The sequence below is a fragment of the Rhopalosiphum maidis genome, chromosome 3 (genome assembly GCF_003676215.2).
Source record: "Rhopalosiphum maidis isolate BTI-1 chromosome 3, ASM367621v3, whole genome shotgun sequence".
NCBI classification, from domain to species: domain Eukaryota; kingdom Metazoa; phylum Arthropoda; class Insecta; order Hemiptera; family Aphididae; genus Rhopalosiphum; species Rhopalosiphum maidis.
This window is the reverse complement of record NC_040879.1, coordinates 35,829,581-35,845,146: the sequence shown is the minus strand read 5'-3', so window position 1 is coordinate 35,845,146 and position 15,566 is coordinate 35,829,581. Positions and strand designations below refer to the sequence as shown.

Here is a 15,566-nt window from a genome sequence, read left to right as displayed (position 1 = left end):
AAAAATTGAAATTATACAGGTTAGCTGGTTTTATATATTAATATTCTTATAAATTGTTTCCAATAATAACAGTAATAAATATTAACTGCCATTGCTATTGCCAATAAATATTTAAAAACTTGCAAGAACTTAAAATACATTTAAACATCATACAAAGAAGGTGGTACAGGAGGGGATGTTTATTTATTTAAATTTCTTATTTTATCCTTGAATTGCTATTACATGGACATACGTGCCGATTTATTTGCCATTACCACATTCTTTTATACTAGAATACAGAATAACTTTAACTGCATATTATCAGCCTGTTTTTAATTATTTTATTGTGATTAATGAACACGTGTTATGTAGTATACTTGTCTATCTTATTATCTTCTATATAACTAGTGGCGAATCTACAGATTTGTAGCAATCATGCTGCAGTTATAAATAATTTTAATAAAGATCTGAAAAATACGGTTTAATTTTAAATTTAATATTTGGAAAATATAATAGATACGAATGTACGATAAGTCGATAACTTAATTAACGACATAATATGTATAACTGCATTTGTATATTATAAATTATAATTTTATCATTATTATGACTTATTGATGTAAATAATTCAAAAAGTATACAATATTATATTGTAATATAATTCAAAACATGTATATTATAGTATAGCTATGAACTATTTTGCTTTGTTACATATTTAAAATAATCTATTTCATAATAAGTATAATATTTTTCTTGGGGTTAGTTAAACAATATAACTTTTAAGTATCTATATTCTTAATTTTTTAGTAATACTTATTTCTATTCTAAGCCGTTCAGCCGTGGGATCAGTCACCAATAATGAGAGGAGTTAATTAAATATCTTTAATGTACAAAGTGATTTATCATTAACCAACTTTTAAAAAATGCACACCCCCTTTTATGTATATTTTTTTTAAATTCTGGTTTTGCGGGTTTTCAAGAGTACTAAGGTGTAATATCATATTTTCTAATATTAAGATTTTTTTATCATTTAAGTACTGTGATATAATCTTTTTTTTGCCATTGATAAATATTCATTTCTTCTGTAAATTGGTAAATAAATGAGTTTTGAAAATGTTAATACATATAGATCGAAATTTGAAAGAGTAATTTTTGATTTATTAATCTGAATGTACAAGGACAAAGAGGTCTTACATAAAATATAAAATAGATATAAAGTTTAGTCTAGTACTTATTATATATATTATACCTAATACTTAATAAATGTTTGTGGAACAGAAATAGTGTCCCCAAAATCAATACATTTGTATTTACAAAATAATTTTGTACAATTTATATTCAAAACATAAAATTATTACGCTATAATACGGCCAATAGTATTAGTGGTTGAATCTACTGACTCTCAAATTCGCTACTACTAGTCATTATTTTCTTTTAAAAAATTATATTTGTTAATATTAAAACATTTAAACGTCAGAGATTCCCGACCTTTTTTGACTCACGGAATTCTTAGTCATTTTCTAAAAATCTGAAGACACTATATGCCCTATAGATTAAAAATATATTTCAAATAATTTTGCGGCACCCTGACTGGGAATCTCTGGCATAGAGCCTAAAAATTGAAAAATTTAATTCTCATATTTGCATGTATTAAATCAAGGTAATTTAATAAGATAATGGGAGATATTGAATACATCATGTTATCAATTACAATGAACCACAAAAAATCAGACAATTTGTCTGGACTCTAAATAAAAGTAACTAGTTTTAATTTAACATAAGAAATGAAATGCAGTTTTTTTTATTTATTTATTGTTTTCATCAAATTACTAGACCATTAAATACAAAATGGTACTTTAGAGTAATAGTGATTATTGGTTTTGTTATTTTATATTATGTTTAATCACTAATCACATAAATTATTATTTAACAATATACAAAAATAAGTGTTGTTTTAAAAGAATATTTAAATTAGGTATCGAATGTAAATGACTATATCGGATAATAATTTATTTATTGTGGTCTTTGACCGCCAGCTTATAATTAAATGTTTTATTGTCGTCTTAATACTCGAGTTCGGTGGTTCAATCAGATAAAATTAATTATAGTTTTGAAAATAACTTTTCATAATACATATGTTAATGTTTTCTTTTTGAGTTCGTTTTTGTTGTTAAACTTCTGTAATCGTCGATACTGCCAGAATCAGCTATATTTATTTCTTTATAAACAGTGTTAAAAAAAAATTCAACAAATAATTAATTATGTTTTAATTTTTTCAATTACTTTGAACTTTATAGTCTGGCAAAAGAAATGGACGAAAAACGAGCTGCCGCAGCAGCTTTAGGATACCCACAGTCAACTATGAACAAAGATGACCGGCAATTGTATGGAGATGGTATTACAGTTTCAGCGCCATCATCAACCACTGCAGGAATCGAGAAACAACTACCATCATCCGCTGGTGGACAGTGGCCACAGAATCTAACAGAAGACAACGAAGGGCAATACGATTTTGTGCCACATTTTCAACGAGTTAGCATTGGTGGAGAAGATAACAATGGGGTAATAATTTGATGGACAAGTCGTATGTACTTAATATATTAAGTTGAACAATTTTACTGTATAGTTGATTATTAACTTAATTAACTTACATATAAATAATATACAACATAATGTATATTATTATTTTTTAAACACTAGTATCTATCCGATAATATCGTATGCGTTTGAAGACAATATTTTTTTTTCAAAATATACACTAAAAATATTATAAATTATAGGTGACATTGATAGCTCTCCTTTATTTTTTAAAACTATCATTAATTGTAAATTAATACAATATAATTTGAATACTATTACACTGTATACCCATTTAAAAAAAATACCAATACTATACTTGAGTTGTTTTGAATTTAGTAGGTAGTTTAATTAGTTTATATAACTAAAAGTATTTCAACATAAAAAAAATTATTTAGCATTGTGGTAATTAATTTTTATTATTAATTTTATTTCTACCTTTTTTCCTTAAATTTTCATTTTATTTTACGATTTTAATTGGCAATTTAAATTTCTTAAAATAGCTTATATCTTTTCTACTACTAAGAATAAAAATCTTGAATAAGTAACTGTCATTTGTATCACACATAACACTATTTATTGCATTTTTTTAAGATAAATAAAATATTGGACAATGGTTGTTCATAATACTTAAAACGATCTATGTAATTTAAAATAGCTAAATAAGTATGCTATCATTTAAACAAAAACTAACAATTTGAAACACACTTCTTTTTCGAACGACTGTAAAAACCGTAATAACTTATATTTACAAACAAATATAGTTTTGTGATCAGTTCATTACAATTATAAATTATAAAAACAATTTACAATTAATAATTAAAAATTCCCATGATGATTAATACTTAGGAAAGTAATTTTTGGTTTTAGTAAATTAATAATAAAATAAAATGTTTAGGTATATTATATTATTAGCTATTAATTACATTATATATTTATATCACATTAATACAATATTGTTATAACTATATCTATAGATAAACATTAAATTACATCATATTATAATATCAATAAAATATAATATATTAATTTTATAAGGAAACGAATTACACTATTTTTGAAAATTCAACGATTAAAAGATCCATTGTAGTATTAACTAGGTTTAGTGGACAGGTAATTTAAAGAAGACTTAAAACAATAAAAAATAAACCTCTTTGAACCCATATATATGGTTCCTGAACGATATTGTTTATTATTATTATATTATCTTGGTAATTAATAGTTATGAATCATAACAATTATAATATAAATTATTTTATTATTTTATGAGATGTTTAGCAAACTTTTTATTCTTTAATAACAAAAATGGTCTTAATACGATAATATAATCATAACTATTATGATCATATGATACATAATTGTATCTCTTTTATAGAATTTATTTATAATAATAAATAAATAACCTAACCTAACCTGTCAATAAGTATATGTATTTCGTGTTATATTATTTTGATATAGCTATTGAAGTCGTTTATTTTACTTTTAATATTACAGTAGGCTGATAATTGTTCATAAAATAAACATTAGTCATTTTCAGAGTAAATACCCATTATAATATGTTAGACCAGTGCTTAAAATGTATAATTGTATAATTGTAAATGTATAATTTTACAAACCGGCACATTTGTAAAATTAATATGGCATATGTCTATAATATAATACACTTTTTGTACATTGTCAGCTATAACAATCAAAATTATTAGTCATTTATAATATGTAAATATTGTAAATACAAATACTCGATGGACAAAGTTTGCTGAATATGTTATCGATAGCTGTTGTGATAAAGGGTTTAATAGTTGGTATGTTGGTATTCAAAAATTTTATTTTCTATAAAAATAATTATTAGTAATTTTAATTCTTTTGATTGTGATACTACCCGAAACGTATTTTTTTTTTTAATATTTACTTAATATTTTTCCGATCGGGAACCTTTAAATTATAATTCCAGAACTGACGCAAAAGCTAATATTACGAATCGGAATGTCGTACTAGAGCGTTCCGGTCTATTTGGTGCACTACCGTGTTCAATTCAAATAATAAAATTATAAAATAAAACACGAGAATATAAAATATTATATTAGTAAATACTTCCAAAGATCAAAAATAAATTAATCAGTTATGTATTTATTATTTTAAATTTAAATCATAAAACATTTACCTGTGATGATCTATATACTTAATTGTTTGTACAATAGATTATTGCTTATAGCTTACTTTTCCGGAAACTGCTATTTCCACATGCATATTATTGTCTTTTAATCAGTCACCGACAAAAAGAGTATTTCTCGATTCCTTTATCCCAGCAGTGTATAGCACTATAATATAATATATAATGTATATTATAATATTTGTTTTTCGTAATGCATAGCGTAATTTATTCTAAAAAACGATGATTGATTATTCGAACAGTTGTGTATAGCTGTAAAAATACTACCGACAAAAAATAACTGTTTTAATATCATGGTGGCGTTAGGTAATTTGATTATAATAATATAATGGCAACGACTGTGCCACGTACAATACAGTGTCCCGTGAGGATTTACCCATTGTAATATCTCCTGAAATAGTGAAGATATTATAATTATGTTTTTTTTAAGGACTAACAGGAGTAATAACTACAAATATTTCATAGTTCAGTTTAATTTAATGTTTAGGTAAAAAAGTTAAAAAATAACGTTTCAAAATTTTATTTTCATTAGCATCATGGGTTTTAATATTATTTTTAGTTTTGAGAATATTTTTGTATTATTATATACGAGCACGAGCCGCGGGACACATGTTTGATAACAATGGCACTTGTATGATGTTAAATAATTCACAATTTTTCTCAAAACTAGAAAAAATATTAAAAATCATGAGATTAATGAAAATAAAATGTTGAAACGTCAACATTTTTAGAAAAATAAATTCTACAAAACGTCTATTTTCGATTTTTTTTTTTTAACTTTTTTACCAAAACATCAAATTTAATTAATTATGAAATATTTGTAGCCCTTGTCTTCGCGAGTATCATAAAAGGAATACAATTATGATATCTCCATTACTTCAGGAAATATCGCAATGCGTAAATCCTTATAGGACACAGTATATTTATGATTTTAATTAAAAGTATTTTTTTACCCTTATCGTAACCAATCTTATTCCGGTGTCATTGTTGTAACTAAGATTGTGCCTTTTAAATTTTCTCACGCAGGTCCCTTTAGAAGATTTGCACTGGTCATCGCAACAACTCATGGAAGCGTTACACATTAGAGAACGTTATATGCGAGTGTCTCATCAATCTTTCCCAAACATTACATCGAAGTTTTTCCATAAAAAGCACCCCAAGACGCAAGGAGATCCATCATCACCGTCGTCAGGCAACGCTTCCGCGCTTCATTCGGCAGACAGCATTACTGACGTGTCCGCTGGCGGCGATTCGAACAACAAATCGGAAATCAGACAGCCTTATCCCAGCGCCCGAGTGATCAAGCACGAAGACCGTCAATCTATCGCCGGTAGGTCCTGTGACCACTGTGCAATTTAGCATAGTGGAAATTTATTTAATATCAACTGCAATTAATATACCTAATCAATGTCTGTAGGTATCTATTTACAACAGAATAAAATATTATACATATACCTAGGTGCCGTCGGGCGTGTGAGAAAGTGAGATTATCATACTACCAGTTATAAATATTTATATTATATTAGAATATTATTTACTACGGTTTTCCATTTGCGCGTACCTATGCACACATTGACACATTACCAGCTATATGTGCATATGATAATTTATTACAATTTAAATATTATGTGTGTTTGTGTTGTGTGTGTATATGTGTACAGATATCCGAAAACGAGACTCTGTTTCTGATCTAGGAACGACACAATCTAGGAAATCGTCGTATAACCCGTGGGCTGACCGACGAAGTTCGACCATGGACGACGCGTTTACCGACCAACTATTATTCGACATTGCGTACGGCCAATACGGTGCGTGCGTGCGTGTTTGATGGACGATCTGATATTATATAATAATATACATATATTATACATATATATATTGTAAAGAATCGTCCGATTTGTGTATTATGTGTGTTGGTGTGCTTGTGCAACAATTTGTTTATTATACCTACTCTGATGCATTAACATAATATAAACGCGATTAAAAAAAAAAAAAAATCAAAATGGCTCTAATTTAAAAAAAATTGTAAGACGGAGTAGTATTAGTAATTTTTGTTTTTGTATTTTTTTTTTTTTTTATATTGAACACTAGAATATTATACATGTCGCCTATAATACATATAGATCAGTAATACTAAATTATGTTTTTTTTTTTACTTAAGCATATCACACTGCCACCGCGTGTAGTGAAAACATAGTTTCGTGTATAATATATTACATAACACCGCAGCCGCCGCATAATTATTTTGTTTACCAACAAAATACATGCGAATAATTTTCGCACGCTCGTAGTAATTAAACTGTTCGTTAATAGTTCAAAATTATTGTTTTTAACGAAACTTCATACTTAATACATGTACGATGATAATAGAATAATGAGGTGAGGACTGCTCTTCGAATTTTTTTCTAACAATGTATGTTTTTATTTAAAGTAACATCATCAGTAATCAGTATATTATATGTATGTATATATAATAGTATATGTATATTATATACATCAACGAACCAACAACATACATTGTCTAGTGGTATATATAATATACCATAGAAATTAAACTAAATTGGTTTTTCTTAGAGTCTAAGACTTAGACTTTTGTGGCTTAGTATAAGGTCTATGATATTATATACATACTTATACATATACGTGTATCTCGCACGCTCTAAATTACAATTTATTGTTTGTTTTGTTCACCGAATAATTTTTATTTTGTCTACAACTACTTTATATACAGGACATTTTTAATAACTGCATACCTTTATTATCTCTTCAATTTAACTTGCAAAACATGTACGAGCATTTATTTTATGTGACAGACCATCCGGTACACCCGCCAGCTAGCGTTGGCGACCCGTGGCAGTGCGATTTTCCTCCATCGCTAGGCTTCACAATCCGCGCGCGGGACGGAGTATTTCAAATGTACAGCAGTCCCGACTCTGAAATTCCAGTTCAAGGATTCCCGTATCCTAATTTGGAGACATTTTGTCGGGACATGCAACGGCTGTGCACAATGATATCTGACGGACCACTGTAAGTAACAACAACGATGTGTTCCAACCACTCCAAACCTGACTTATAGCCGACGCATTAATGAATATAATTTTTTTTTTTTTTTGTTTAACACGCGTAGACAATATTAATAAAAGCCATTCTTTGTATTTCACTTATTGTGATTATAATACAAACAGCTAAATCATATTTTCGCACTCTACATGCTAGTATATTGGCCGCAAGACAATATAATTTAATAACATTAGTTAAGCATTTTGTTCAGTAAGACTAAATTGTTTGAACTTAATTCATATTTAGTCCGCAAATCATTTTATCTTTTATATTTACATTATTTTTTTTAATTCTCTACTTAAAGTATATATTTTATATTTTATAAATTATAATTATTATCAAATAAAAATAAAATAAAAATTCATAATTGACGTCTGACAGAACTGAGATAACGTTTTTATCATTATAAATTCAAAATATAAATTAAATAAATTAGACATAATATGACCATTGACCAATCTATACGATATATAATCAATGGAATACGGAAATATATTTAAAAAAATAACAAAACCGATAAATGATAATATTGTAATATATGTATGAGATAATTTATAAATTTAAAAAATAATGTAGTTAAAATATTTTTAGTTTTTTGATTTTTATATTTTACTTCCTAGAAATCATTATTATTGCATTCCCTTATTACGTATTTTTTTAACTATAGAAAATCATTTTGTTATCGTCGGTTGTCTTATTTGTCATCGAAATTCCAATTACATGTGCTACTAAACGAATTGAGAGAACTTGCTTCACAGAAAGCTATTCCGCATCGTGATTTCTACAATATCAGAAAGGTACTTATTAAACAAAAAATTTGATCATATAACATTTTTTTTAAATCTATTTTCAATATAAATGTATTTATTCATTTTTTAAAATATTTATAAATATTGTTAATTTTATGAAAGGTTGATACCCATATACATGCTGCATCGTGCATGAATCAAAAACATTTATTAAGATTCATTAAGAAAACTTTAAAAAATCATTCTGATGAAGTGGTGTCTGCTGGTGGTATGACACTTAAACAGGTTTTTGAATCAATGAAATTGACATCGTATGATTTAACCGTCGATATGTTGGATGTACATGCAGTGAGTAAATTATAATATAAAAAGAAAAATATAATTAATTTTTTGGTAAGAATACTATAAAATGAACAAATTAGTTAACTTCTAAAACGCTCTTAAACTATGTTAATAGAAACAAATCAAGAGATTGCGTTATATAGCATTTTCTAGTTAACGCTAGTCATTACAAAATAATATGTATAGTACGTATATACTAATGACTCATTCTAATTTTTAAACCATTATAGTTTTAGAATCTATTTATTTTTATTGTATTATTTTATCACAAGATCATAATAATATAATGCTTGAATTTATTACATTTGTTTTAAATAAGGTTTTAATTATATCCGACAATTATCTATTTTTTCCGATTAAAATTAAGATTATTGTTATTTATTATTAATTAATATCAAAATGATTAATTTAGTTACAAATGTTACAATATAAATTTCAGCTTAATATATATATATATATATATATTATAGTATAATTAATAAAAATATAAAATAGAACTGATGTTAAATAAAGAATGAAGGAAAATATTAAATTACATATTTATTTGGTAAAAACGAACGTATTAAGAAATTTTAACAAATATGGTTATAGAGTTTTAATTTTTTTTTTAGTTTTAGAGCATGCACAAAAAGCTAAAAGTTGATAGATGTTATTACGATAAAGATATAATATATATGCTTATTTTTTATTGGAAACTCTTGAATTAGTAAAATTAAAAAACTGCATCTAGTTTTTTATGATTTATGTTCAGTAATTTTTGAGAAAATATTTGATTTTTTTTTAACTTTATTTCTGTTAAATTCATCATAAAATCTTAAATCCTAAAACATTTTTTTTTTTTTATGGACCAACTATTAACCAATCATAGAACATATTATTTTATTGGAAATTTTTACTATCTATGTAAACTGTAGAATTTAGATTGTAGTAGATAGCTTATAAGAACTAATGCATTAGTCTTATGTATAAATGTTAACGTTGGCGTAACTAGAGATGTGTTAAAAATATATCATTGTTAAAAAGCCATCGGAAAATAAATAATAATTATTTAGTTTTATTATTTGTGTAATATCTCGACGTTTTAAATTATTTATGTATACATTAAGTTATGTTAAGATTAACTGAGTCCAAAATGTTTTTATTTTGAACAATCGCTTAGCAATATCAAGTTGACATATCGAAGTTAACCATTACCATTACCTTGCAAAAATATTTCGTTTTTTTTTTTATTATTTTACTAAATTATTTATGAGAATTTCTATTACAATTAAGTAATTAGTATTTTTTTTTTGAAATAATAAACGTAACTATAAAATTATATATTTGTGACATAACTTTAACCTAGTTTAATTTATATAAGTAAGCAATACTTACTAGGTTCATTTACTATCATATTTTTCTTTAGTTTTGTAACTTGTTATTTCTTCAACTTTTGACTCTGTAGTTTGTACACCATATGATACATTTTGTTTTTCCTATAGGTTAAATTGAATCATATAATATTAAATACGTATTGGGTATTATAAAGATTATCATTAAATTACACAGAAAAAAAATTCTAGTTTACTTTGTCTTTGTTGATAATTGATTATTTCTTTATAAATTTATTTTACAGGACCGCAACACGTTTCATAGGTTCGATAAATTTAATTCCAAATATAACCCCATTGGAGAATCTCGTCTTAGAGAAGTGTTCTTGAAAACGGATAATTATACTGGTGGTAAATATTTTGCTCGGGTAATTAATGAAGTGGCGTCTGACTTAGAAGAGTCAAAATATCAAAATGCCGAACTCCGTTTATCAATTTACGGAAAGAGTCGTGATGAATGGGACAAACTAGCCAAATGGGCTATTTCTAATAGAGTATATTCTGACAACGTTCGATGGCTAGTGCAGATTCCACGATTGTTGTGTGTATATATGAACAATTATGTATTTTATTTTTATTTTTTTACGCACAGATTTGACTACTTAGATCATTAATTTATTTTTACTTTTAAATATTTAGTATTTGTACATAATCTTATTAGTATAACCTATAAATATTTTTGAATTATTATTATTGAAATAATAAAAATATAAATTATAAAAATTGATTTTTGTTGCAGTGACATATTTAAATCGAACAATATTTTAGATAATTTCCAGCAGTTGTTGGACAATGTATTTTTGCCACTGTTTGAAGCAACTAATGATCCTAATTCACATCCAGATCTCCACAGGTAACAGATTTTTATACTTATTAATGTATTAAAGTATTAATATATTTTAGATTAAATAAGTTATTTAAAATATAAAATTAGAATATATTTTTTTATAATATACTTATTTTGTGGCTTTATAAAATACAAAACACTAAAAAAAATCACAAGTCTACTTTTTTTATTAAATTGTATAGGGATTTATTTGTTAACTTTATTTTCAATCAGCTTATAAAATATTTAATTAATATTTATACTCTAAAAATCTAGACAAATAACGATAGGTACTGAAGATTTTTCTTAAAAAAGTATTTATCTAAAAGTATTTGAAATATTTTTATATTTTAATTTTTTTTATCTGTTTATTTCTTTTTAAATTGCTATATTTTAAAATAATTTTGCTTGTGGTTCAATATGTTATTTACTATCATGTATTTCATTCTTTATGTTGTTTATAACCGTGTTAGTTTTTTAAATTAATCTAATATAACATAATAATAAAATACAAGTTATTTAGTTCTCTAAAAACAATTGACATCTCAATAAAAAATTTTAAATAACAACTTTTAGTAGGCAGATAAAATATTGAACCACTACTATTATTTTTAATTAGTAGGTACATTAATAATTCAAGTAATAATTTTAAATATTTAAAATCTATTATCCAAAACATATTTTTTATTTGTTTAGAACAAATGAGATAAGTTTTTAGCAAATATTATAAATATATCCAATAGCTACTATTTTCATATTCATTTTTTTTTTTTTAGATTTTTACAACATGTAGTTGGGTTTGATAGTGTTGATGATGAGTCGAAACCAGAAAATCCATTTGTTGATCGAGATGTTCCCAAACCAGCACAATGGAGAGAAACTGATAATCCACCTTATGCATATTATCAGTACTATATGTATGCTAACATGACTGTACTCAATCATCTCAGAATGTAAGCTATTGAAAAATCAAATATGTAATATATGTAAACATTGTAAACAACTATTTTGAAATTTAATAAAAAAAAATCATAAAATGTATGAGTTAGAAATTATCTTTCATTTAAATTTTAAATTTTATAAATACTTTGTAAAGTATGTATTACTTTTAAAATTAATTCAGATATTACAGTTGTTTAAACAACATACTAAAGATTTATTTTATATTTGTTACAATTTTACTTTTATAAATATTTAAATATATGCAATAATATTGTCTGTTTTTGTTTTTATTAGCAAACAAGGTTTCAACACATTTGTGCTAAGACCCCATTGTGGTGAAGCAGGAGCTGTACAACATTTGGTATGTGGTTTTATGATGGCTGAAAATATATCACACGGATTGCTCTTAAGAAAAGTGCCTGTACTTCAATATTTGTATTACGTTGCCCAAATTGGTATAGCCATGTCACCTTTGTCAAACAATTCGTTGTTTTTGAATTATCATCGGAATCCATTACCAGAATATTTGGCTCGTGGTTTGGTTATCAGTCTGTCAACAGATGACCCGCTGCAGTTTCATTTTACCAAGGTTAAAATAATTTATTTTTTCAATTGCATTTACATTTACTTGAAGTTTTATTTTTAAAACAATGGATATCAACACAATATTATAATGTTTAAGATGATTTAATTTTACAATTTAGTCTACCCTGTATTTTATTTGATTATATACATCATACATATATTATTTTACTGTTTTAGGAACCGTTAATGGAAGAATACTCGATTGCTGCGCAAGTATGGAAATTATCAGCGTGTGACATGAGCGAGTTGGCTCGGAACTCTGTATTGATGTCTGGATTCCCTCATAGGGTTCGTTGCTTATCAGTACATATAAAAAAAAATATTTTATTAACATTTATGTGATAACTATGCAGATCAAGCAATACTGGTTGGGACCCAATTACACGAAAGAGGGTGTGGCAGGAAATGACATATCGAGAACCAATGTCCCGGACATACGAGTAGCATACCGCAATGAAACCCTTTTAGACGAGTTAGCAGTTATATTTGGTTCCATTCCAACAAATTCGTCAGCAAATACAAATAACAGTGCAACATCTCCAGTAGCTAGTTCATAAATCTATATACATGTTAGTTGTATTAGATAGAAATGACATACATTATATTCTCTATTCTAAAACATTGTATTCCATGATTTGTTTGTATTAACAAACTTTAATCATATTATTTTTATTATTACTATCTTTATATTATTAATTAAAATGTGACTATTGAATTTAAATGTATTAGGCAAGTCTAGCTATATTTACATTTTTATGATCCAGGCAGATCATTTTTATTATTCAATTATTTTATTGTGTGTTACAATTATTTACAAATATACTTTATTTCAATGAGTACCAATAATAATTCTATTCTATCTGTATCCGTAAAGTATGACTATAATATTTACAAATAATAAAGGGCTATATATATATATATATATAAATATTAATTGTTAAATTCAATTTATCCCTACTTAGTGGTTTTGTCCTTTCGTCTTTTGTAAAATTAAATAACAATAATAATAATAAATTATTCTTAGTTTTCTTTGTAATATTGTGAATATATACATACTTATATAACACAGTAGCATACATACAATATGACTATAACTACTACTCGTAATTGTACCTTTTAAAAAATTCTTCATTTAATCAGAATAAATGTTATTTAAACATTTTGATAATGTATACGTATTTGATTTAAGCTATCTAGAGATTTATAATACATCAACACATCTTATGTTTCTTTGATTCTTCCAACTTGTAGATAATTATTAATAAAGTCGAGAGTTATAACTAGGGCTCGGATTTATATGTAAATACATATTTTTACTGTGACTTAATAAATAAATTTAAGTAAGTGATAAATTCGTTTCAAGGGATTTCCAATAAAATTAACTATATTTTATTTTACATATTTTTACATTTTTTTTCATAAGTACATGTTTTTACATATTTTTTAATAATTCCATTTTTTCCTAAATATTTTGATAATTTGTTTATTTAAGATTTTTTAATAATTATTAATTATGTACGATTGTATTTTTCAATACAAACAATTTCCCAAATTTCCAAGAGTACAACATAGTAACAAAATAATACCAACTATTGAACTTAATCTACGGTAGATATAACTTACTCCTTCAGACATAGTCAAAATGCAATACAGTCCAATAACATCAGTGGAAGCCGAAAGATCTTTTGAATTTCAAAATTTTAAAATGGCTGTTATCATAAATTGTTATCAAGATAATTAAAATTTTTATTATTTTCTTTAGCTTTTTTATTTCTATTTTATAATTTGTAATACCTTTTTTTAAATAATTTTACTATTTAAAATATAATTTATTTCATTAGAAACTCATATGGATATATTATATAATTAAATATTAATAAATAAATCATATTAGTAAAATGCGTATTTTGATTTTTTTTTACAACATGTTTATGTACATATTTTGCTAACGTAAATAAATATTTTGGTTTCATAAATACATATAAATCCTAGTCCTAGTTAAAACGTATAAGAGTAAATAGAATATGAAAATTTAAAAATACTATCAAGTATCCTTTTAAACTAACACGACAATTGGTCAAATTTAAACTATGAATCAATAAGTATGTTGGTTGAAAACAACAATAATTATCGTCCTTCTCATTCCCTGAAATAGTACAAATCAATCGACAATTATCTAATAAAATATGTAGAAGTTCTACTTCTTCAATTAATAAACAATTATAACATGTGTTCCTGGTACTGAGTGATTTTCCATAACGCAAGTGTAAATTTTTCACATTTTATTTCCACATAATATAATATTATTATCATACTTATTGGTCTCGCATTCGTATATAATGTAAATACGAATAATAAACGCTATTTTTAAAACTAAGTGTTTTAATTATTTATTTGTTCAACGCGTCTTGCCTAGTGTTCAGGACATTATATTTATATAAATTGCCAACAATTATAGTTTAAAACAATTTATTGTATTATTATCATAATAATATAATAATAAAAAGTAGGATTTTAATTACACGGCGTCCTCGATATGCTATTTGGGTACACCAATGCCATGAATTAATTTTTCGGGTATTTATAAGTTATTATTTTATAATTAATTTTAGGTGTAGTACACTGACACCATTATTATGCTCAAATTTCCATTAAAATTTTTACTACTATAATTGCGCCGATTTATAGCAAAATGTCTACGGAAAATCCAAATTAAATGGGTGCCTGAAAACGTTTACCCACCATCGGCATAACATTAATTGAATTATTATAGTTACTATTTTATTTTTATTTTTAAATATACCATTAATTATACTCGTGCCATATTTTGTGGTATATACCTTGATTTTGTTATCGTATTTTCTTATAGGCTTTTGTGGAATTACGTTCATTGCTGGTTTATTCAATAAAGTATATGTTCGTTTAATATGTTTACTGACAAGTGGTAACTACTCAGGTCTATCTAT

At 25.4% G+C, this 15,566-nt stretch overlaps 1 protein-coding gene across 5 annotated transcripts in view; it reads left to right on the top strand.

The window, feature by feature from the left end:
* The window catches only part of LOC113559024 (AMP deaminase 2), a 28,753-nt gene extending 15,318 nt beyond the window's left edge, over positions 1–13,435 (top strand). For 4 of the 5 annotated variants that reach the window (XM_026964618.1, XM_026964619.1, XM_026964616.1 and 1 more), the window contains 12 exons: positions 2,277–2,541; positions 5,753–6,056; positions 6,421–6,534; positions 7,540–7,753; positions 8,454–8,583; positions 8,698–8,883; positions 10,493–10,788; positions 10,987–11,100; positions 11,850–12,026; positions 12,310–12,604; positions 12,778–12,888; positions 12,954–13,435. In XM_026964618.1, coding sequence (XP_026820419.1) covers positions 2,277–2,541; positions 5,753–6,056; positions 6,421–6,534; positions 7,540–7,753; positions 8,454–8,583; positions 8,698–8,883; positions 10,493–10,788; positions 10,987–11,100; positions 11,850–12,026; positions 12,310–12,604; positions 12,778–12,888; positions 12,954–13,157 — 2,410 coding nt within the window. In that variant the 3' untranslated portion in view covers positions 13,158–13,435. The remainder of the gene's footprint in view (positions 1–2,276; positions 2,542–5,752; positions 6,057–6,420; positions 6,535–7,539; positions 7,754–8,453; positions 8,584–8,697; positions 8,884–10,492; positions 10,789–10,986; positions 11,101–11,849; positions 12,027–12,309; positions 12,605–12,777; positions 12,889–12,953) is intronic. The other variant, XM_026964620.1, reaches the window with a different exon arrangement.
* Positions 13,436–15,566: the final 2,131 nt, after the last annotated feature.